This window comes from Rana temporaria, chromosome 1 (assembly GCF_905171775.1).
Source record: "Rana temporaria chromosome 1, aRanTem1.1, whole genome shotgun sequence".
Taxonomy (NCBI): Eukaryota; Metazoa; Chordata; class Amphibia; order Anura; family Ranidae; genus Rana; species Rana temporaria.
The window spans coordinates 212,246,914-212,269,403 of record NC_053489.1 but is presented as its reverse complement, the minus strand read 5'-3'; the positions used below and the strand labels follow the sequence as shown (position 1 = coordinate 212,269,403).

Below are 22,490 nucleotides of genomic sequence, written 5' to 3'. Positions count from 1 at the left end.
AATACAAAAATATTGTAAAAATAATAAAATAAAATAAATTGTAAAGTAATAATAAAGAAATAATAAAAAGAAACTACTGACAACAGTCCCTGCATACTGACACCATCCACTGTTCTACTGACACCGTCCATTACCCTACTGCTATATATATATATATATATATATATATATATATATATATATATACACACACACACACGCGCGCGTGTATGTATGTATGTATGTATGTATGTATGTATGTATATATATATATATATATATATATATATATATATGTATGTATGTATGTGTGTTTGAGCTTTGGGGTGCACACCCTAATGTAATAGGCTGTGCACACCTATGAGGAAAATATTTTTGTCTTTACAACCCCTTTAACACACGGATTGATTGCACACTGTATTCATTCAAGAAATTCCCCACTCTCCATTCTGAAACAAGCTGGCAGGGGAAAGGGCCACATAGTGGGGCCCAGACAGCTGAAGGAAGGGGCTCATGTGCTAGAACCAATCCCCCTGCAGTGCAGCCAGGAGGAAGGGAGAGGAGAAGCTGGCAGTGCTGCAGGGGGAGGCAGAAGAGGATCAGCGTCTGCAATAAGACAGTACAGCTGGCCCTCATGCTCAGCGGGTGCCCAGGCCCTCCTTTTGAACTGATATGACTCGGCCCCAGTACAGGAGGGCTGACTGTGCTGCCCTAACAGCAGCCCTGAGTTCTTCCACTGCTTCCTGAAGGTAGGTTGGCAACATCCTATTTTTGACTGTATTAGATGAATAAATTACTCATCTTTCTTATAATCAACTTGCTAAATGTCCTATAGGCACCCATAGGAAACCTACAACCAAATCTGTGGCCAAGCTAAACTGCCTCATGGACTTAGTGCAGGCCCCGCCAGGTACCTACACACAGGCAACACAGACAGGGATTTTAACCATTTCCTACTCTACCCACAAATATAAAAAAAACAAAGGAAGACTGGCATTACATATTAGGCCTCGTACAGACGGACGGACTGTCCGCTGAAAACGGTCCGCCGGACCGTTTTCAGCGGACATGTTCGCCCGGAGATTTCTGTCTGATGGTTGTACACACCATCAGACAGAAATCCGCGTGTACACGATACACGGTGACGTGGGCGCGCCGTCGCCGCGATGATGACGCGGCGACATGCGCGGCCCTGGAAGTTCAAAGCTTCCACGCATGCGTCGAATCACTTTGACGCATGCAAGGGATGGCGGCCGATCGGACATGTACGGTGAGTCTGTACAGACGACCGAACATGTCCGACGGACAGGCTTCCAGCGGACATGTTTCTTAGCATGCTAAGAAACATTTGTCCGTTGGAAAACGGTCGGCTGGACAAATGTCTGCTGGAAACCTGTCCGGTCGGCCGTACACACGACCGAACATGTCTGCTGAAACTGGTCCGCGGACCAGTTTCAGCAGACATGTTCGGTCGTGTGTACAGGGCCTTAAAGTCCCCACATACACTTAACCAGGACTTTTAGGAAATTGAATAAAACTCTAAATCAGGCTCTCTCAAGCTTTTGAGGACAGAAGAACACTTGAAATAACTTGCTGGTGGTCTCAGGGAACCCTTGGTAAAATTCCAATATCTACATCTCATGATACATTAGTGTGATGTCAGTGGGAAGAATTCTTCTTACACTTGTGGTCGCTGGGAAGAATTACCCCCTTCTGGATAGCTAAAAAGATCAACAGTGTCAGTAGGAACTTATTTGGGAGGCAGAACTTGCTCACTAAATCAAGGAACCTCTAACAACCTTTGGAGGAATCCTAGGGTACCATGGAACCCCGATTGAGAAACCCTGCACCAAATCTTCAACAATTAAAAGAACCATGTGTCTGGGCAGTGGGGGGGTAAGTACAGAAGGCTACCTAGGTTGAGTGGAGGCAGGTGGAGAAGGGTCCACCTATGCAGTGGAGGCAGGTTCAGAAGCACAGGTCTGGGCAGTGAAGAAGGTTGCAGAGGTGCATGTTGATGCAGTGTTGGTGGGTGCAATGGCAGTGGGTGCAGTGTCGGCAGATGAAGATAGGAACATTGGTGCAAAAGGTATGCATCTGCATTAAAGTATGTGCATCTACAAATAAGCAAAAATCAATAAAAAAAAAAAAGAAATTTTGTAACTAAATTATAAAACAAAAACGAGGAAAGACAGACAGACTCACCTTCAACCAGAATAATTTGGAGCCATGTGGACGGGTATTGGTATGCTGCCAAGCAAGATATTCATCAACACGGGCACGTTTTTGGAGATCGGCTGGATACCAGTGATCAGGGGTCTTATACTTGTTGGCCAGATACAGAAGTATTGCAGTACTGGTGAATAACAATGAAAGGTAGGTCGTGTCAGAACATTTGGGGTTAAAAGAATATACATATAAGGTCGCATATTGTATAATTTTTCATGTTTCTCATATTCTTACATATTTGACATGAGAGAGGCCATTTTGTCTCTAAAGTTGAAATTAGTTCATGATATGCTATGAACAATACTAAAGCCATTTTTGGCTTCTCCAAGAGGTTAGGCCCCATGCACACGGGATGCTGGTGCAAACTCAGCTGAACACGCGTTTTTAAAGGCTAAAACCGACGTTTAGAAAAGCCCATTTTGCCCTGCTTTTCTGCAGCATTTTACCGCATTTGCGTTTATAAGCGTTTAGTTAACAAACATCATAAGACCCTCCCCAAGCTCAAAAAAACAGTATAATTTAACCATTTCAGCCATTTTGTGAGACCAGAGTGAGTAGCAGCTGAGAAAGAAGCAGTGTACTTGTATTTAACGTGTCACTTGCCACATCACCTGATCACCAAGTTGTGAATTGTCCACTTGTCACGTCACCTGACCACGTCACCTGCCACAGGGGGGATGTTTGTTCACCTTAATGAATAGGATGCATTAAGGTGAAAAAACATTTACCTTTACAACCCCTTTAACATATATAAACCCGTTTAAAGTGGATCTCCGCCGTAAAAAAATTATTAAAAGCCAGCAGCTACAAATACTGCAGCTGCTGACTTTTAATATTAGGGCACTTTGCTTCTCAAAAAGACAGAACCTGGTAAAGTATACATCTTTTCATGTATACCTTTTTAGGTAATTGAAGTTTGGTTGAACATATGCTTGACTAATCCAATCTATTGCTCGATCAGTTTTGGAGTGAGGTAAATTCTAACTGCAGTATGAATTGGTTTCACTTCTAAAACAAGGGAGATATATAGATTGTCATATCACATAATACTGACTTTAAAGTTTTAGAATTGGATTAGTTATATTCTGTGTTAAACCAATGATTCATTCTAAATCTTAAATATAAGCTTTGATCAAATTATCAAGCTATGCATAATATAACATTTTGTTTATGCATTTAAGAGTGTAAGGCCCCTTTCACACGAGGCGGATCACTAATGATCCGCCTCCGTATACTCAGCGGGGATCTCTCCGTTGATCCCCGCTGAGCTGGCAGATGACAGGGCGGTCCCCGCACACTGTGCAGGGACCGCCCTGTCTTTTCTCCGCTCTCCCCTATGGGGGGGGGGGGAATCGGATGAACACGGACCGTATGTCCGTGTTCAACCCAATCCGATGATGGAAGGAAAAATAGGGTTTTCTTCCGTCTGCAGAATCGGATCATTGCGGAGGAGGACGAGATCGAGTGTCAGCGGATGTTTATCTGCTGACACCCGCAATCTCGTAGGGACCAATGTATGTCCCTTTTTCATCCGCAAACGGATATATGAAAAGGCGGACATACGGTCCGCAAGTGTGAAACATTCTGACAGTTGGTATTAGTTAGAAACTAACAAGTTCATGAGTAGGATGCCCTGCTGCATTGTGAGGTTGCCCGATGGATATGAGTGCCATTTAGAGAATGCTTTGCATTTTCTTAATGAATGCAAACCATTTTCTGAATGGATGAGATGAAGAGCATGAGGTCACTGCCCCGTTTTTCCACCTATGCTAATCAAAGAACTCTTGCATTCAAACTGTGTTTACGATGGAGCAGGGCAGCCACTCAGCATAGGACCCAAATGCTAATAGAGATCACTGAAGTAGTGTTGTCTACTACAGTGATTTCCAGCTTCTAGAGGAATCCGCTAGGTATGGTATATGCAAAGTAACACTGGACCAATGTAACTATGTAAAAATACCATACCTGGAATCCTTTTTTTAAGTGTTTGTTAACCTAAAAACAATGGATCCTGTTCCCTTAAAGCATGTTATACAGCACAGTGCTTGTGCTGTGTAATTTGGCCCCCTGTATCACCCAAAAAACCTGGCTGATCCTGCCTGGTTCTGCCCTCACTCTGTAAACTGACACCACGGTCAGCTTACGTGCCTCCGTTATCCGCAGCTCTCCTGTCCTCCTCTCCCCCTTCCTCCCTGCCTGTCGGCTCCTGTGTCAGTAACCGCCCCCTCCCCTTCTGCTACTGAAATAACATTTCATAGTTTATACAATTCTCCTTGTCTCCTAAGGATATGTCCCCCTGTGTGTGTGTGTGTGTGTTTTATTAAAATAAGCCATCCTTTACCTTATCTCAGAGCGATCGGCACTCACATGACCCTCCGACTCTCACCTCCTCCCCTCTAGACTGACATTAATGGGGGAAAACCTGGCCCTGCCCGCTGCTTCTTTCAGGGAGAGGAGAGAGCCGACGGGTCATATGAGCAGCAATCTGAAATAAGGTAAAGGACAGCTTATTTTTATAAAGCACACACACACCTTTAGGAGATAGAGGATTGTATAAACTATGAAATGTGAGTTACCAACCACTTTAACACTTTATTAGTTACATGACACATGATGGCATACAGTCAGGAATTATTAGAATTAGTTCATCCAAACATCAGTTCATATACTACAAGAGACACCAAAAGGTCGGACTTTAAAGGCAAAGACACAAATGTGGAGGTTTAGAATTTTTTTACAATTTAATTAGAAAAAGTACATGGTATAATCACATAAATGTTCAAAAAAATCATATGGAATAATGCAATATACACAGTGAGCCCTTGTGTATCTACACGTTTCACTGTGAGGCTTCTTCAGGATACAAGCAAGGTTCAGAGAGGAAAGCAAGTCTCACTGGGCCAGATTCTCAGAAGAGATACGACGGTGTATCTCAGGAAACACCGTTGTATCTCTGTTTTTGGCCCCGGGTATCTATGCGTATGATTCCTATAATCATTTTCGCATAGATACGGCGTAGATCCGACAGGTGTAAGTCACTTACACCTTCGGATCTTAGATGTAATTCGACGCTGGCCGCTAGGTGGCGTTTACGTTCAGTTCTCATTTGACTATGCAAATGAGCCTGATACGCCGATTCCCGAACGAATTTGCCCCGCGTCATCGTCATTTACGTAAGTGTAAGGTTACCCCTGCTATATGAGGGGTAACCTTACGCCAGTTTGCCGTATGCCATGTTAAGTATGGCGTCGGGTCAGCGTCGTCTTTTTCCGTCGGTTACGTCGTTTTACTAAGTCGACCGCGAATACTACTTTACATCAATGACGCTCACGTCGGCGTAATTGACGTTTTCCGTCGTGAGCTGGAGCATGCGCACTGGGCTATTTTTTCACCCGGCGCATGCGCAGTTCGATCGGCACGGGGGTGCGCTTAATTTGAATACTAGCCGCCCCCTTTGAATTACGCGGCCATACGCCGGGCCATTTACACTACGCCGCCGCAGATTACGGAGCAAGTGCTTGGAGAATACGGCACTTGCTCCAGTAAGTTGCGGTGGCGTGGTGTACATGGCTTACACTACGCTGCCGCCGATTCTATGAGAATCTGGCCCACTGTCTTGAAGTGGACTTGGCCTCATGCATGAGGGTCCAATGGGCAAAGTATTATAAATATTTCAAAAGAAATCCACATTGACAAGAGAAAGTTAACAGGTTGCAGCAAAGTAAACCACAGATGACGATTTCTCTTCATGTGAAAATAGGAATCTCAAAAAGCAGGGGCAAATAGACGTCAAATGTAACAACATATATAGAGTACTGCAGGGACCCAAAAAAGGGGATGAATCACCAAAAAGGAACTCCTTATCTGCCACTCATTTATTCACGAAAAAAACTCAAGTAGACACAGTGTCCAAAACGGGAATATTTAACATGTGACGTGCGGGTGTGCCCCTGGGAGACAGTCCAAACTGGGCACACCCGCATTGCAGCCCTTTTAAAAATAATGCTGGATTAAAAGGCGTGTACACTTTTTGTTTTACTATTTACATTTTTACTGGGTGCCAGGAGTGCAGCTATCGCAATACTCTTGGCACTCTGACAGGAAGAGTTGCCCTCTGCTACACAGCAGCCACACTGCCTACCCTTCCCCTCTTCTGTCAATTCACAGAACACTTTGTATTTCCTGAATGGGTTCACATAATACAAAGCCTTTTGTGACTGGGCAAAGGACAAGGGGGGGTGGGCAGGTAGGCTGCAAGTAACTGATGCTGGACCTTTAGCTCTCCAATCCTGCAGCCACCGATTGCCCCCCCTGAACACAGACACGCAGCTGCTCAGGGCCGTAAACATGCCATTGGCTGTGACCCATGCAAGTCCAATGGGGCTGTGCCACAACCCTGTGTAGTGGACATAATTGCAGCGTTTACAGGGTTAAATCAGGCAGTGAGTAGGCAACTTATAAGTTCCTCTCTGTCTGTCACACGTCTCTGAAAAGTGATTCATGAATTGCTCTTCAGAGGGGCAGCAAGAGCTGTGGCACATATGTAGACACCCTAAAGAAAGTTTGAACACCACAGTCTTATTAAAAGTTCAAAACCGTGATTTTACCTCTCAGCCATGGTGAAGTCTCCATCTTTTAGGGCCGGCACCTTTCGAAGTGGATTCACTTTGCCAAATTCTTCACTTAAATGTTCTCCTGAGGGGAAAAAAAAGAGTTTTGTAAATGCAGACAAATAATTAACAGTCAACTTGAATGTAGTTTAGAAGCCAGCGATCAAACCGATTGTGACATTCGCCGTTGGCCCTTTATATACAGTGCCCTGAAAAAGTGTTGGTCTATCACATAAAATACATTTACGTTTGTGATTTTACATGACAAAATGTGGAAAATTTCAAGGGATATGAATACTTTTTCAAGGCACTGTAACCTCCAATTGCTGCTGTGCATAGAGGCCAAATGCAGTTGCGAACAGACCTGTGTCAAACACGTGGATGACTTTCATAAAAGAAATACGATGGCTGCAATTTGACCTCCAGCTGAAAATACTACTTTTCTGGCCATCATACTGAACCTTGGACTTCATTACTTTCTGGAGTCGCTGACCTTGAACAAGCATGCAGTAAGTGAAGTCAGAACAAAGTTAGAATTGTTATAAATGCTCGTTACGGTACACAGTGACTCAGAACTTACTAAAGTCATGACAGCCAGGCACTAGCAGGTTCAGAAGAAGCTGAATGCCAGCCTTCATATTTGAGGTGTGACAGCGGAGGATGCGGGATGAACCCTGCTCTCCTTTATACATCTGAAGGAACTAGAAATGCCAATAAGCCCCATCAACTGAATCACCGACAGATTTCCAATCAATGCAGCATAATCCATTCACACCTAGGCGACAAGACGCCCGACGCTCGATATACTGGAGGGGCGAATTTCCATTGCTGTCTATGAGATGGTTCACATCTCACGCCGAACGCCTGAAAACAAGTCCGGACCCTTTTTTTCAGGCGGCATTGGCGTTCGGCCATAAACAGCAATGGAAATGATTTGTAAAAAAAAAAAAAAAAAAGTAAACAATTCGCGGCAAAATACGCCGCGTACGCGGCGTTACAGTGTGAATGCAGCCTTACAACTCCAAGCATGTTCCACTGGTCTCCAGTGCCTTCCTCTGCATGGCTACAAGTTCAGGCATGTCCTATTGATGCCACCCTGCTCTCTGCTGAGTTAAAGGTCCCAGCATGAACCTCTCCCAACATCTCATATCTAAAGACCTGACCAGCAGCATCTCTCTTGCTTTCATAGCATGACAAGTCCCAGCAACATGTCTCATCTCCATAGCACTACAAGTCCCAGCATCATCTCTCCTATCTCCATAACACTATAAGCTCCAGAAGCACCTCTACCATCTTCATAGCCTGACAAGTCCCAGCAGAATCTCTCCCATCACTGTAGCACTACAAGCCCCAGCAGAATCTCTCCCGTCTCCATAGTATTACAAGTCCCAGCAGCATCTCTCCCATCTCTATAGCACTACAAGCCCCAGCCATATCTCCCCCGTCTCCATAGTATTACAAGCCCCAGCAGCATCTCTTGCGTCTCCCTAGTACATAAAATTCCCAGCAGCATCAATCTTGTCTCCATAGTACTAGGAGCCCCAGCAACATCTCTCCCATCTCTGTAGCACTACAAGCCCCAGCAGCATCTCTCCTGTCTCCACAATATGACAAGTCCCAGCAGAGTCACTCTCCCCTCCATAGTACTAGGAGTCCCAGCAGCATCTTTCCTGTCTCCGGAGCACTACAAATTCCAGCAGCATCTTTTCTTTCCCTACAGCACTACAGACATCAAAATGATTTATCCTGTTTCTGCAGTCCAATTAGGCCCCATGCACACGAGAAGCAAATGCAAACACATGTAAACTCAAGTTTTCAAAGGCAAAAACCGGCGTTTAAAACGCCCGTTTTTGCCGCGAATTTCGCTGCGTTTTGCCACGTTTAGCGGCGTTTTACCGCGTTTGCGGCTATTAGCGTTCATAACAAAGACATTGTAGACCCTCCGAAAGCTTTGAAACGCAAAAACATTTGCGTCTGAAAAAACGAGCCTAAACCCAACTGCTTTAAAACGCAAAAAAACGTGAATGTGTGCATGGACACATACAGTAGGATAACATTAAATGTGTTCAGGGGCAGTTGAAAAAAATGCCCAAATGCCTCTGAACTCGAGTTTACCAGCGTCTCGTGTGCATGGGGCCTAAATCTCGCTCCAGGCTTGGCTGCATTACAAGTCCCAGCAGAATATCCCACAAGTCACAATATACCACACTGGTGTCTCATCTATAAACTACATCTTCCAGCATGCCCAACCCTACAGTAACAGAGCTCCTGTTTTTCATTGCACTGGCTAAGCCTCACCAGGCCGATAACTCCACTCCATACCACCCTGCCCTAACCTATGTGTTCTCAATTTCAGGATTCTGAATTTCAATGAACAGGCAGATTTTTACCAGTTTACTAAAATATTAGTTACATATGTGCATAATAATGGCTGGTGGTAGTCACGTAGTATATACTATACCTTATAGGCTTTGGGCATCTTGTATGGTGAACCTATAAAACCAGGCATGTCCAAAGTCCGGCCCGGGGGCCAATTGCGGCCCCCATTCCAGTTTAATGTGCCCCCCTGGTAATTTGGATATATACTGTATTTATCGGCGCTGCCTCTGAGGGGATAGGGAGGGGGGAACGAGTGCTGTCAAATTACATACAGGAGAATCTCCGGTTTACTCGGCGGCATCTGTAATAGGAAGTTCCGTCTCCTGGGCTGCCATTGGATGACTCCTCTATCATAAGAGGCGGGACATTGTATTAAAGAGGTTGCTGTGTAAACAGGAGATTCTCCTGTATGTGCTCGTCCCGAGGCTGCAGATGGGCATCGGTGAGGCTGCATTCATGAGCAACCGCGATGCTGCATTCATGGGCAATGGCGAGGCTGCATTCATGGGCAATGGCGAGGCTGCATTCATGGGCAATGGCCCTTATTTTGCTTCACAGTTCTTTACATTTTTTTTTCTGAAACTTCCCTCCTAAAGTGAAGGTGTATGTTATACACCGATAAATACGGTATATCCAAATAACACACCCAAGCTCATCTCTTCACCACACACAGCCACAAAGGCGGGAGAATTCTTGTTGGGCAGTGTATTAGTGCTCGGGCAAACACACTTAGACCAAATTTTAATGGTTCAAAGAATGTCAGGCAAAATGGTCAGCCCTCACGCATTTTCACTTCATCAAATCTGGTCCTCTTTGAAAAGTTTGAACACCCCTGCTATAAACCATGCATTTTCTTTTTTCTGTCCTCTAGGCAATGAATAGAGTGAGAGCCGGTTCACACACAGGCGACACGACTTTGGGGGCGACTCGGCAAGGCGATCTCAAGACGACTTGAGAGGCAACTTGCAAAATGACTTCTGTATTGAAGTCAATGCAAGTCGCCCTGAGCCGCCCCCAAAGTCATACAGGAACCTTTTTCTAAGTCAGAGCAACTTGTGTCGCTCCTATTAGAATGGTTCCATTGAATAGAGCGGACCGCGTCTTGTCAGGCGGCTGAGTCGCCTGACAGGTCACCCCTGTGTGAACCGGCTCCTAAGGCTGCAGACAACAAAACAAAATAGCCCACTATTGTGCTATTGATCTTTACATTGCTAAGCTTTGTTTGCTTTTTTTTTTTGCTGTTGTGATCTTTATTCATTACACAAAAGGCATTGAGTATTTTAGATTAACTGGACCAAGCTATTTACCAGTATTGCAGAAATCCAACCGCCTCACAAAAGACGTCTATTCAGACAAAACGTACGTCAGGCAAGACAAGGAAATAGCAGTGACTTTTTGATGCCCGTGGAGGGTGTGGGACAAATGTTTGATTTCCAATCCCTGTTTTAACTTTGCTGCTGTAAGTAGATCCTTTATTAAACTCCTATTTTTTTTAACTGTAAGCAATGAGTTATTATACTGTATGACCGGATCCAGAGAATGTCTTTGGCGATTTCCATCATTGGTTTCCGTAAAGGCGGCTGGATAGGCAGAGGTGGCCTGTACCTAGTGTGAGGGGTAAAGCTCACAGATGCGAATATAGACCTTGATAGGTCTATTGATCTGGTAAGAAGATATTGTTGCCCTATTTTCCTATGGGGAGCACTGAGCAAGATTTGGAGGACATTTGCGCATTTCTTTTTTTTTTTATCACTTTACGTTGTTTCTGGACACTATGGGCCAGATTCACAAAGGAGATACGACGGAGTATCTCAGATACTCCGTCGTATCTCTCAGAGTATCTATGCGACTGATTCATAGAATCAGTTACGCATAGATAGCCCTAAGATCCGACAGGTGTAATTGTTTTACACTGTCGGATCTTAGGATGCAGTACCGCGGCCGCCGCTGGGGGGAGTTCGCGCCGTAAACCAGCGTCGGGTATGCAAATTAGGAGTTACGGCGATCCACAACGGATTTTCGCGTTCGCTACGTCGCCGCTAGTCTAGTTTCCCGTCGCAAAGTTAGTCGTCGTTTTAGGTGCCCTAGCTTTACACAGCAATCGTATTGTTGTATAAAGTATGGCCGTCGTTCCCGCGTCGAAATTTAAAAATGAACGTCGTTTGCGTAAGCCGTCCAGGAATACGGAATTACGCTACGCGCGTCGCCGTTCGAAAAAATTACGTCACTGCGCGCAAAGCACAATGGGAATTGCGAAACGGAGCATGCGCAGTAGGTCCGGTGCGGGAGCGCGCCTAATTTAAATGGCACACGCCCATTTGAATTGGCCCGCCTTGTGCTGGACGTCTTTACGATACACCTTTGTGGATCGGGCACTAAAACTGGAAACTTGCGGCGGTGTTTCGTAAACGGGTTACGTTACACCGGCGCTATTGTACGTGAATCTGGCCCCATATAACCAATTACATTTTTTTGACCTTGAATGATTTATCAAATATTGCTGTGTACAATGTTGTGAGTGCTGCTGTCAATTTTAACTTTAAAACTATCCAATTTTAATTTTCACTGTATACACTAAGCGCAAGTTTTTTTTTTATACATTTACTAAAATATTAGTTACATCTGTGCATACTAATGGCTGGTGGTAATCATAAAGTGTATACTCATACCATATCGGCTTTGTGCAGCCTTGTCGGTATATTATCATGATATTATACAGAGAACCTGCTGTACAAAAAAAACAATGAAATAACTTTTCCTGTATGGTGAACCTATAAAACCATGCGTTTCTTTTTTGTCCTCATGGCAATGAATAGAGTGAAGGCTGCAGACAATAAAACAAATAGGCCCACTAGTAAGCTATTGATCTTTGCATTAGTTGAAGCTTTGTTTGCTTTTAGTTTTGCCATTGTGATGTGTATTCATTACACAAAAAGCAATTGTGTATTTTGGATTAACTTTCCCTAGCTATTATTTACCAGAAGAGTAGAGATCCAACTGCATTTAGAAATGAATAGTATTTATATATACCTACATACCCATGGGAGATATGCTGTAAAGCTCCCCACACACTACCTATGGATCATATGCTGCAAAGCTACCTACACACCCATGGGAAATATGCGGCAAAACACACATCTGTGCGTTTAACCCATTTCCACAGTAACTGGTTCCTTGGTTTCAGTTTACTGGAAGGTTAAAGTGGAACTCCAGACAGTATTCCCTTCCAGGCCTGGACAGGTCAGGGAAGCCTTAGAATCTCTGTGGGGCGCTTATCACTGTCTCCCCCATTGGGAAGATTTCCTGGACCTAGGGACAGAAGTGGGGGAAAAGTCTGCCCAAATCGAGGGGAAATGCTGCCTTTGCAGGTAACAAATGTAAAATTTGTTCAGGTAGCCCCGCGCAACTTTAAGGCGGCGTAGCGCAGGGTTTGACAAATTTGTTTGGAATCTAGGAGCCAGCTAAAAAAGTTAGGAGCCAGAAAACGCGCCCCGTCTCGCCAAACTTCGCAGAAGCGAACGCACACGTGAGTAGCGCACGCATATGTAAACGGTGTTCAAACCAAACCACACATGTGAGGTATCGCCGCAATTGGTAGAGCGAGAGCAATAATTCTAGCCCTAGACCTCCTCTGTAACTCAAAACATGCAACCTGTAGAATTTTTTAAACGTCGCCTATTGAAATTTTAAAGGGTAAAAGTTTGTCGCCATTCCACGAGCGGACGCAATTTTGAAGCGTGACAACATGTTGGGTATCAATTTACTCGGCGTAACATTATCTTTCACAATATGAAAAAAAAATTGGGCTAACTTTACTGTTGTCTTTTTATTTGTTATTTTAAAAAGTGTATTTGTAAGACTGCTGCGCAAATACGGTGTGACAGAAAGTATTGCAACGACCGCCATTTTATTCTCTAGGGAGTTAGAATAAAAAATATATATAATGTTTGGGGCCTCCAATTAGAGGGAAGGAGATGGCAGTGAAAAACACATTAGAATTACTGGTTTACTCGTCATGCCAACAGCCACCACAAGATGGCGCCAGTTCACAGAAGGAAGCTTAGGCCTGCAGAAAGCCGCGGCCTCAATTACCGGCCGGCGCAGGCCCGCCGCGATCGCCCGGCAGGGGAGGTGGGGGTGCACGGAGACACAGGATGGGGTATCCTGTGTCTCCGTGGGCCCCCACCTCCCCTGTCGCGCCAGCCGGTAATTGAGGCCGCGGCTTTGCCGGTTTTCTGCAGGCCTAAGCTTCCCAAGCTTCCCCGGGCGCCAGGTCGCTATTTCTTGTCGCAATTGCGACCGGGCGCCCAGATTTTGTCGAACCCTGGACTATAGGCAACACTTTTTTTTTTCATTTTGGATAGAGTAAGGGAGGGTTATAGCCCCTGTCAGTTTATTTTTTTTACCATCCCTGTCCCATTGGAGAGATTTCCCTTCACTTCCTGCCCCATAGCCAAACAGGAAGTGAGAGGAAATCTATGCACTGGAAAATTTCAGGGTGGGTCTTAAACATAAAGGGGTGTGGCCTTGACAGGAAGGGGTGGGTCATATTGAAATTAGGGTGGTGCACGAGTTTAGTCAGGCCTAGGGCAGCACAAAACCTAAATACACTACTGAATGGCAGCCTTAGTAATTCCTCAGTGCAGGTTTCCTTTAAGGCCCCGTACACACGACCAAACATGTATGCTGAAACTGGTCCGCGGGCCAGTTTCAGCATACATGTTTGGTCGTGTGTAGGCGCGAGCGGGCCGAATTCCAGCAAACATTTGCCCGCCGGGCCTTTTCCCAGCGGGCAAATATTCCTGGACGTGTTTTAAAACCGTCCGCTGGAATCCTGCCCGCTCGGACATGTACGGTCGTCAGTACAGACCTACCGTACATGTCCGAGCGCCTGCCGTCCCTCGCATGCGTCGAATGACTTCGACGCATGCGTGGAAGCCTTTAAATGGCAGGCCCGCCCACGTCGCCGCGTCATCGTCGCGGCGACGACGCGGACACGCCCCGCGTAGTGTTTACGCGCGGACTTCTGTACGATGGTTAGTACAACCATCGTACAGAAGCCCTCTGGCAGGCATGTACGGTGAAAACGGTCCGACGGACCGCTTTCATCGTACATGTTTGCTTGTGAGTACCCGGCCTTACAAACAATGTATATCTATGGAATCAGAACATTTTCGTCATGTATTTGGGCAGACTATTAAACAAACAATCACAGGCTGCATTAGGAAATAGCTGTACACTCAGGGGAATGCAGTGTTCCCGTACTGATGGCACATTATAGGAAGTGCCTGAGATCATTTACAACAAACAAGGGATAACGAGCGCTTAAACAACACCTGCAATGTAATAACCAACATAATGCTGTGAAAGAGTGGGGGTGAGAAGAAAAGTGTGGAGGGGTTGCAGATGTTGGACTATGTTATTCTTCTTCTTACACTGATAAAGGTTTTAGTGCCCCATCTTTAACCACTTAAGCCCTGGGGGCCATGACGCATCTAAAGCACCAGGCCCCTTTTTGCAATTCTGCACTGCGTCGCTTTAACTGACAATTGCGCGGTTGTGCGATGTGGCTCCCAAACAAAATTTACATTCTTTTTTTCCCTCACAAATAGAGCTTTCTTTTGGTGGTATTTGATCATCTCTGCGGTTTTATTTTTTTGCGCTATAAACAAAAATATAGCGACAATTTTGAAAAAGATGCAATATTTTTTACTTTTTGCTATAATAAATGTAGCGCTCACCCCCGAAGAAGCAGCTGGATAGTTTGGGATCGGCGTATTAAGTTACCCTCTTATTTGGTCTAGGGTTGATACTTGTGAGTGTAGGTGCAGAGCGAGTGTCCAGACATCAATTAAGTTTTCAATGCTTTATTCCAAAGCCCAACATGGCCAACATCAACATGGCACACAATAGAGAAAGGTTGATGAGCATAGAGAGAACTTTAGTATCAGGCCTTGGATATGAAAGGAGAGCAAGCCTGCTCTCGGCAATAATTTAGCTCAGCTCGTCGCCACTCCAACTAGAGTGGGTAAAGTGCCCCCGGACAGGCGGTTATCACAGGCCTGGCAGCCGGAGCGCCACTTGCTAATTACTGGGAGGAACAGACCTCTGCCACAGGCCCGACTCAAGGCCTCTGCCACAGGCTTAACGATTTTGGATATGAAGGATTGAATGGAGCTAATCCTCCCAGTTAGTTCAAATAAGGGTCACCAATTGACAGCTTTAGTGCACCTGTCATGCAACGTGATGACCGGATCCTCGATGGTTCGTCTAGGCCTCTTGGACAACCTCTATCTCTAGGTTCTCCCGGGCCGTTCCCCCACCGTGCAGCTCTCAGCTTAGGATCCTCTCAATGAAGGTCTGGGACCCAGCAAGTCTCTGGGGCCCCTCTCAATGTCAGGGTGAAGCTCCGCATGGTGCGCAACTTCGGTCAAGTAGACCACGGTGGCGGGGCCCATGGATGCGCGTACCCTGAAGGTGGATACCGCACCTGGAACTCGGGCCCCGCACAGAACAGCAGAGAACATGGCTGTTGCCACAGATATACCCCCCCCCCCAGCTAGGGTGACCACATTTCCAAACTGCCATTCAGGGACAATTTTGTCAGGGGTTGGGGGGGGGGGGGGTGTTGTATGTAGTTTCGGGGGGTTGATGGGATTTCGACGGCGAGCGATTTGTTGAGTGAATTGGTGTTTTTGGCACTTATATCGTCCCAATACAATGCTTGGAATGTATTTTTATTATTACATTGTAATAATAGACTCCCTCAGTATGGCGGCCCCTTCTACAAACTATAGACCCCCTTCCCTCAATATAGACCCCCCTCCCTCAGTACGGACCCCCCTCTACTAACTATAGACCCCCTTCCCTCAGTACGGACCCCCCTCTACTAACTATAGACCCCCTTCCCTCATTATAGACCCCCCTCCTTCAGTACGGACCTCCCTCTACTAACTATAGACCCCCTCCCTCAGTACGGACCCCCCTCTACTAACTATAGACCCCCCTCCCTCATTACGGACCCTCCCTCCACTAAGTATAGACCCCCTCCCTCAGTACGGACCCCCCTCCACTAAAGTATATACCCCCTCAGTAAAGATCCCCCCACCAAGTATAGACTCCCCTCCCTCAGTACAGACTTCCCCCTTCAGAAAACTGAAAAAAAAAAATCATCAATTGCCGCCACTGTGCCCATCAAACGTCAGCCACTGTGCCCATCAATTGCCGCTACTGTGCCCATCAATTGCCGCCACTGTGCCCATCAAACGCAGGCGCATGGCGCTCGCAGGTCACTTTTTTTATGCCTATTAGAGCCTATGGCTCTAATCAGGTGCTTCAAAAAAATACTCCGCCACTGTAATTCTGGCTCCCGGTGCCCGAAAAGGGGCCAGGCGCCTGAATAGGGGGTGGCAGTGGTGACAATAGCTAGATTCATGCAATGCATGAATCTATCTATTGATGATAGAGGGATGGCAGGAGAGAGGGGGTGCCGCCTGTGCGCTCTTTATGGACGCACCGCCACTGATTACATACATTAAAGGGAGTTTACTAAGACTGGAGCAGCTGTGCATGGTAACCAATCTAATACAAATGTACTGTATGGCTTAAATGTGCCATCCTCTGGACCTTGTTCAGATGTGTACAGTGTATAGCAGAGACACTCACCTGGGAAACTTCATACAGCATTGTAATCTGGATGAAGGGCTCAAGGCATTCAATTCCCTGTTCTGGGAGCAGAAGAAGCTGTGACAGGAGATCTCCCTCTTCTCCCGACTCCTCTACACAGGCACAGTGTGAGCTGCCAGCCAACTTTGCCAAGGAAGTGATTGCAGTGTCCTCCTGCACTGCATCGCTGCACATCTTGATTCCGTCGCTGCACTACCTGCCACTTCCTGTCCAGGGACAGCAGTCACCGAGGAGGAAGGGCAAGCCTATGAGGCCCTGGTTCTCACTGCAAAGCCCAGGCAGCCGTGTCCATCCTGTCAGAGACACAGCCCTGCCCCCGCTCTCCACTGGAGTTGCCACATCCACTCCTCCGCAGACAGTAATCCAGTATGTCTGAGCCAGTGGATTATTGTCTGTGGGGCTTCCCCTGCTGAGTCCTGACAGACAGCCTCATCCAGCATGGCAGAGTCTGGAGAGCGTTAGGCACAGAGGAGGAAAGTTAACAAACTCCTCCTCCGCTTTGCATGCTGGGGAGAGTCGCAGCTGTGAGGTCACTGGTTGTTAGATGCCAGGCGGCCCTAGCAACCAGTGACCAGAGTCTCAGGTGGAGCGGAGACAGAGCGAGCGCCAGCACTACCGCAGGGTTTGCTCGCTCTGTCAATTCCATTGCGGGACACTGTATTGTCCCGCAATGAAGGTGCCCGGGACCCGGTACAGACTTGCTAATTGTGGGACTGTCCCGGGCAATCTGGGACACGTGGGCACCCTACCCCTAGCATGCCCAAAGAGGCAAACACTCCTCTGATTGGCTGCTGGGGAAGGTGGGTCTGTCAGGACCCCTCTAGGGCTAACTGTCGCCCAGGGGTGGTAACACACCAATGGAGCGCAGACTGACCTACAGGACAGTTCTGAATTGACAACAGCCCAAATTTTAATAGATTGTGAATGGGAGTAAACTAACTCTCCCATTCCCCATTAACTTTAGCGTAGTGCCCATACTGAAAGTAAGGGGGCGCTACATGAATATCCCCAAAAAAGATATTAAAAAAAAAATTTTTTCCTCAGTTTAGGCCGATACGTATTCTTCTACATATTTTTGGTAAAAAAAAAAAAATCGCAATAAGGATTTATTGATTGGTTTGCGCACAATTTATAGCGTCTACCAAATAGGGTATAGTTTTATGGCATTTTTATTAATAATTTTTTTTTTCTAGTAACGAGCAGTATTACTGTGCAGTAACCTCTAGCAACCAACCAATGAGCAGTATTACTGTACAGTAATCTCTAGCAACCAATGAACAAGAAGAAATGATGTGCTGTAACCTCTAGCAACTAATCAGTGAGCAGTAATGTGTGCTGTAACCTCTAGCAACCAGTCAGTAAGTGGTAATGATATGCGGTAACCTCTGGCAACCTTTTGCAATCACTGTCTGATCTGATACAGTAAACAGATTTTAAGTCTAGCTGATATTTATTGTATGTCTCAGAGCAGACGGAGAGCAAAATTGCATAGGGGGACCCCCAAGATTTTTTTTGCCCAGGGTCCAATCAACATTAAAGACGGCTCTGGGAAAGTGGATCTGTAGCTTTGCCCTACATGGGCCATCTCTAAGATGCACAATAACAATAAAGTAAAAACATACAGTATACTGCGGACACATGACAACAAAAGCGCACAGTCCATCGCACACATATCTGACATTCCTCAACAAGACCAGCCCGCTGAGATACGATCCATTCACATGATCCTCTGAACTCCCAGCCTGAGCCCTGCAAAGATGGTTCTGGCACCTTTGACAAAGATGTCCTTATTAATAAGAAGAGCTCATGGCCTAATCTCCAAAGAAAGATGAGAGACATCAAGTGTCTTTTCTTTGGAAAGAAAGTCTCCTGTGAGATTACCTAATAATTGCCCAAAACTATTCTGTGCGTCAGAATAAATATTTGTCAAGGCAACGCGTTGTCAGAAGATTCAGATTTATCTTATCTTATCTAAAGCTGGGTGTGGGTACAATACTGGGAGACAAGAGGATGAATACTGGAGCTGAAAGGCGAGAACTGTTTAAAAAGAATCTCCAGTGTGAAAATGTCAATACGAGAATCATAAAAAGAATCAATAATCTAAAACAGGGGTCTCCAAACTTTCTAGGCAAAGGGCCAGTTTACTGTCCTTCAGGCTTTAGGAGGGCCAGACTAGGGCCGGTGGGATTAGAAAATGTCCTAGTGTCCAGTGGGAGTAAACCATGCCCTGGAGGAATAGGAATAGTGAATAGAATAGTGCCCCTTTGTTGGTGTCAATGGAAAGAATTCTGCCCCATCGTTGCCGTCAGTTGGAGAAATAGTGGCCCACCGTTGCCGTCAGTAGGAGAAATAGTGGCCCATCGTTGCCGTCAGTTGGCAAAATAGTGGCCCACCGTTGCCGTCTGTGGGAGAAATAGTGGCCCACCGTTGCCGTCAGTGGGAGAAATAGTGGCCCACCGTTGCCGTCAGTGGGAGAAATAGTGGCCCACCGTTGCCGTCAGTGGGAGAAATAGTGGCCCATCGTTGCCGTCAGTTGGAGAAATAGTGGCCCACCGTTGCCGTCTGTGGGAGAAATAGTGGCCCACCGTTGCCGTCAGTGGGAGAAATAGTGGCCCACCGTTGCCGTCAGTGGGAGAAATAGTGGCCCACCGTTGCCGTCAGTGGGAGAAATAGTGGCCCACCGTTGCCGTCAGTGGGAGAAATAGTGGCCCATCGTTGGTATCAAACGATACAGCTATTCAAACGAAAGCTGTAATGTTCCCCGCACGCTGATTAACGGCGGCACGTGCGGCATCATCAAGGTATGTAGGACATGGCTGCATTATGTGGGGGACATGGCTGCATTATGTGGGGGACATGGCTGCAATATGTGGGGGACATGGCTGTAATATGTGGGGGACATGGCTGTAATATGTGGGGGACATGGCTGCATTATGTGGGGGACATGGCTGCATTATGTGGGGGACATGGCTGCATTATGTGGGGGACATGGCTGGAATATGTGGGGGACATGGCTGGAATATGTGGGGGACATGGCTGGAATATGTGGGGGACATGGCTGCATATGGGGGGGGACATGGCTGCACATGGGGGGGACATGGCTGCACATGGGGGGGACATGGCTGCATATGGGGGGGACATGGCTGCATATGTGGGGGGACATGGCTGCATTTGGGGACACATTTAAAAAAAGATCAGGAGCGCTAACAGATTACATGCAGCAGAATCTGTTTTCTCGACGGCCACTTTAATACAAAGTCCCGCCTCCTATGATGGACAGAACAGTCAGAGTATCGGTATTCGGTATTGGCGAAGGGGACAGGGAAGAGGCGGGATGAGTGCCGTACATATAGGGGAAGTACCTGTTTGTACGGCAGTGCAGGATACGGGACTTCCTATTACAGAGGCAGCCGTACAAACAGGTACTTCCCCTATATGTACGGCACTCATCCCGCCTCTTCCCTGTCCCCTCCGAGGCAGCCAGCATGTATATCTTTTGTGGCCCCTGAGCTAGGGGAGTCGTTGGGGGGCCACAAAAGATATACACGCCTTAACGTAATTTTAGCTGCGCTTTTCGGCCGCTAGCGGGGAGCTTTTACCCCCCTCTCTAGCGGCTGAAGAAGGGGTTAATAGCGCCCGTGTAGCATTGCTGCTATAGCGATGTGCAGGCGATTCGGCAGCGCTGCCCATGCATTCCAATAGGCAAGGGCCTATAGCCCTTACCTATTGGAATGCATGGGCAGCGCTGCCGAATCGCCTGCACATCGCTTCAGCAGCAGTGCTACACGGGCGCTATTAACCCCTTCTTCAGCCGCTAGAGAGGAGGGTAAAAGCTCCCCGCTAGCAGGTGGAAAAGCACCTCCACTGCCCCAAAGATGCTGCTTGCAGGACTCTGTTTAACCACTTAAGACCCAGACCATTATGCAGCTAAAGGACCGGGCCACTTTTTGCGATTCGGCACTGCGTCAGTTTAACTGACAACTGCGCGGTCGTGCGACGTGGCTACCAAACAAAATTGGCATCCTTTTTTTCCCACAAATAGGGCTTTCTTTTGGTGGTATTTGATCACCTCTGCGGTTTTTATTTTTTGCGCTATAAACAAAAATAGAGCTATAATTTTGAAAAAAAAACCAATATTTTTTACTTTTTGTTATAATAAATATCCCAAAAAAATATATAAAAAAAAAAGTTTAGTCCAATACGTATTCTTCTACATATTTTTGGTTAAAAAAAACGCAATAAGCGTTTATTGATTGATTTGCGCAAAATTTATAGAGTCTACCAAATAGGGGATAGTTTTATTGCATTTTTACTAATATATTTTTTTTTTCCAGTAATGGCGGCGATCAGTGATTTTTATCGTGACTGCGACATTATGGCGGACACATCGGACACTTTTGGGACCATTGAAATTTTTACAGCGAACAGTGCTATAAAAATGCACTGATTACTATAAAAATTACACTGGCAGTGAAGAGGTTAACCAGGAGGGGCGCTGTAGGGGTTAAGTGTGCCCTAAGGCCGTGATTCTCACTTTGGGGGGAAGTGTGGCTGAGCGTGTGACGTCACTGATCGTCGTTCCCTATGACAGTTAACAGACGATCAGTGACAGGCTCACTAGGAAGCACGGGGAGCGGTTTGTTTACACTTACCTCTCCCCGTTCTTCCTCTCTGTGACTCGATCGCGGGACACCGGCGGCAATCAGGTCCGCTGTTACCGCGGGGACGGTCACGGAGGAGAGGACCAGGTCGCGAGCGCACCGCCGGCGGCACGCTCACGACTGGGATCTTAAAGGGGACGTACATGTACGCCCTTGTGCCCAGCTGTGCCATTCTGAATGGAAAATACCACATTTAGTCACGTATATCTGCATGCGGCGGTCCTCAAGTGGTTAACGTCCCGCAAGCACATCGCTCCAGTGTGAAAGCACTCAGGCTTTCACACTAAAGTGACAGGAGAGGTGCTTTACAGGTGCTTTGTAGGCTCTAATTTTAGTGCTAAAACTCCCATTAAAGCGGAGCTCCACCCTGAAAAAAAAATCAAAAATGCTACAATTTTTCTTTTTCTTTTTATACATACCAGAAGTGCCCGTTGCTATGCAGATCATCCTAATATGCCACTTCCTGATCCATGGTCTTTTTTTTTCTTCTCCTCCTCGGGGTGCCTCCTGGAGAATGGGGAGCGGTGTCTTCTGGGACCTTGTGTGTGTCCCAGGAGACATCGCCCATTCACGTAGCGCCGCACAGCTCGCGCATGCGCAGTAGGGAATCAGGCGGTGAAGCCGCAATGCTTCACTTCCTGATTCCCTCACCGAGGATGACGGCGGGGCAGCCGAGACCCGAGCGATTGCTCGGCTTCGGCTGCCGTCATCGCGGGCACCCTGGACAGGTAAGTGTCCTTATTAAAAGTCAGCAGCTACAGTGTTAGTAGCTGCTGACTTTTAATTTTTTTTTTAACTGGACCTCCACTTTAAGTGCCTTTGTATGAAAGTAGCCCAAAAAAAAAAAAAAAACAGAAAAGGGCCACATCTGGCCCCCGAGGATGCAGTTTGGAGACCACTGTTTTACAGCAATGAAAATCAATTGACCAGAATGGAAAATACCACA

The 22,490-nt window shown here is 46.5% G+C and overlaps 1 protein-coding gene across 1 annotated transcript in view; it reads right to left on the bottom strand.

Moving 5' to 3' along the window:
- The window catches only part of GSTT4 (glutathione S-transferase theta 4), a 57,506-nt gene that overhangs the window by 3,227 nt on the left and 31,789 nt on the right, over nucleotides 1–22,490 (bottom strand). Inside the window, exons 2-3 of the mRNA XM_040349156.1 lie at nucleotides 6,816–6,903; nucleotides 2,185–2,335 (exon numbers count right to left, since the gene is read on the bottom strand). Of these exons, the coding sequence (XP_040205090.1) occupies nucleotides 2,185–2,335; nucleotides 6,816–6,903 (239 nt within the window). The remainder of the gene's footprint in view (nucleotides 1–2,184; nucleotides 2,336–6,815; nucleotides 6,904–22,490) is intronic.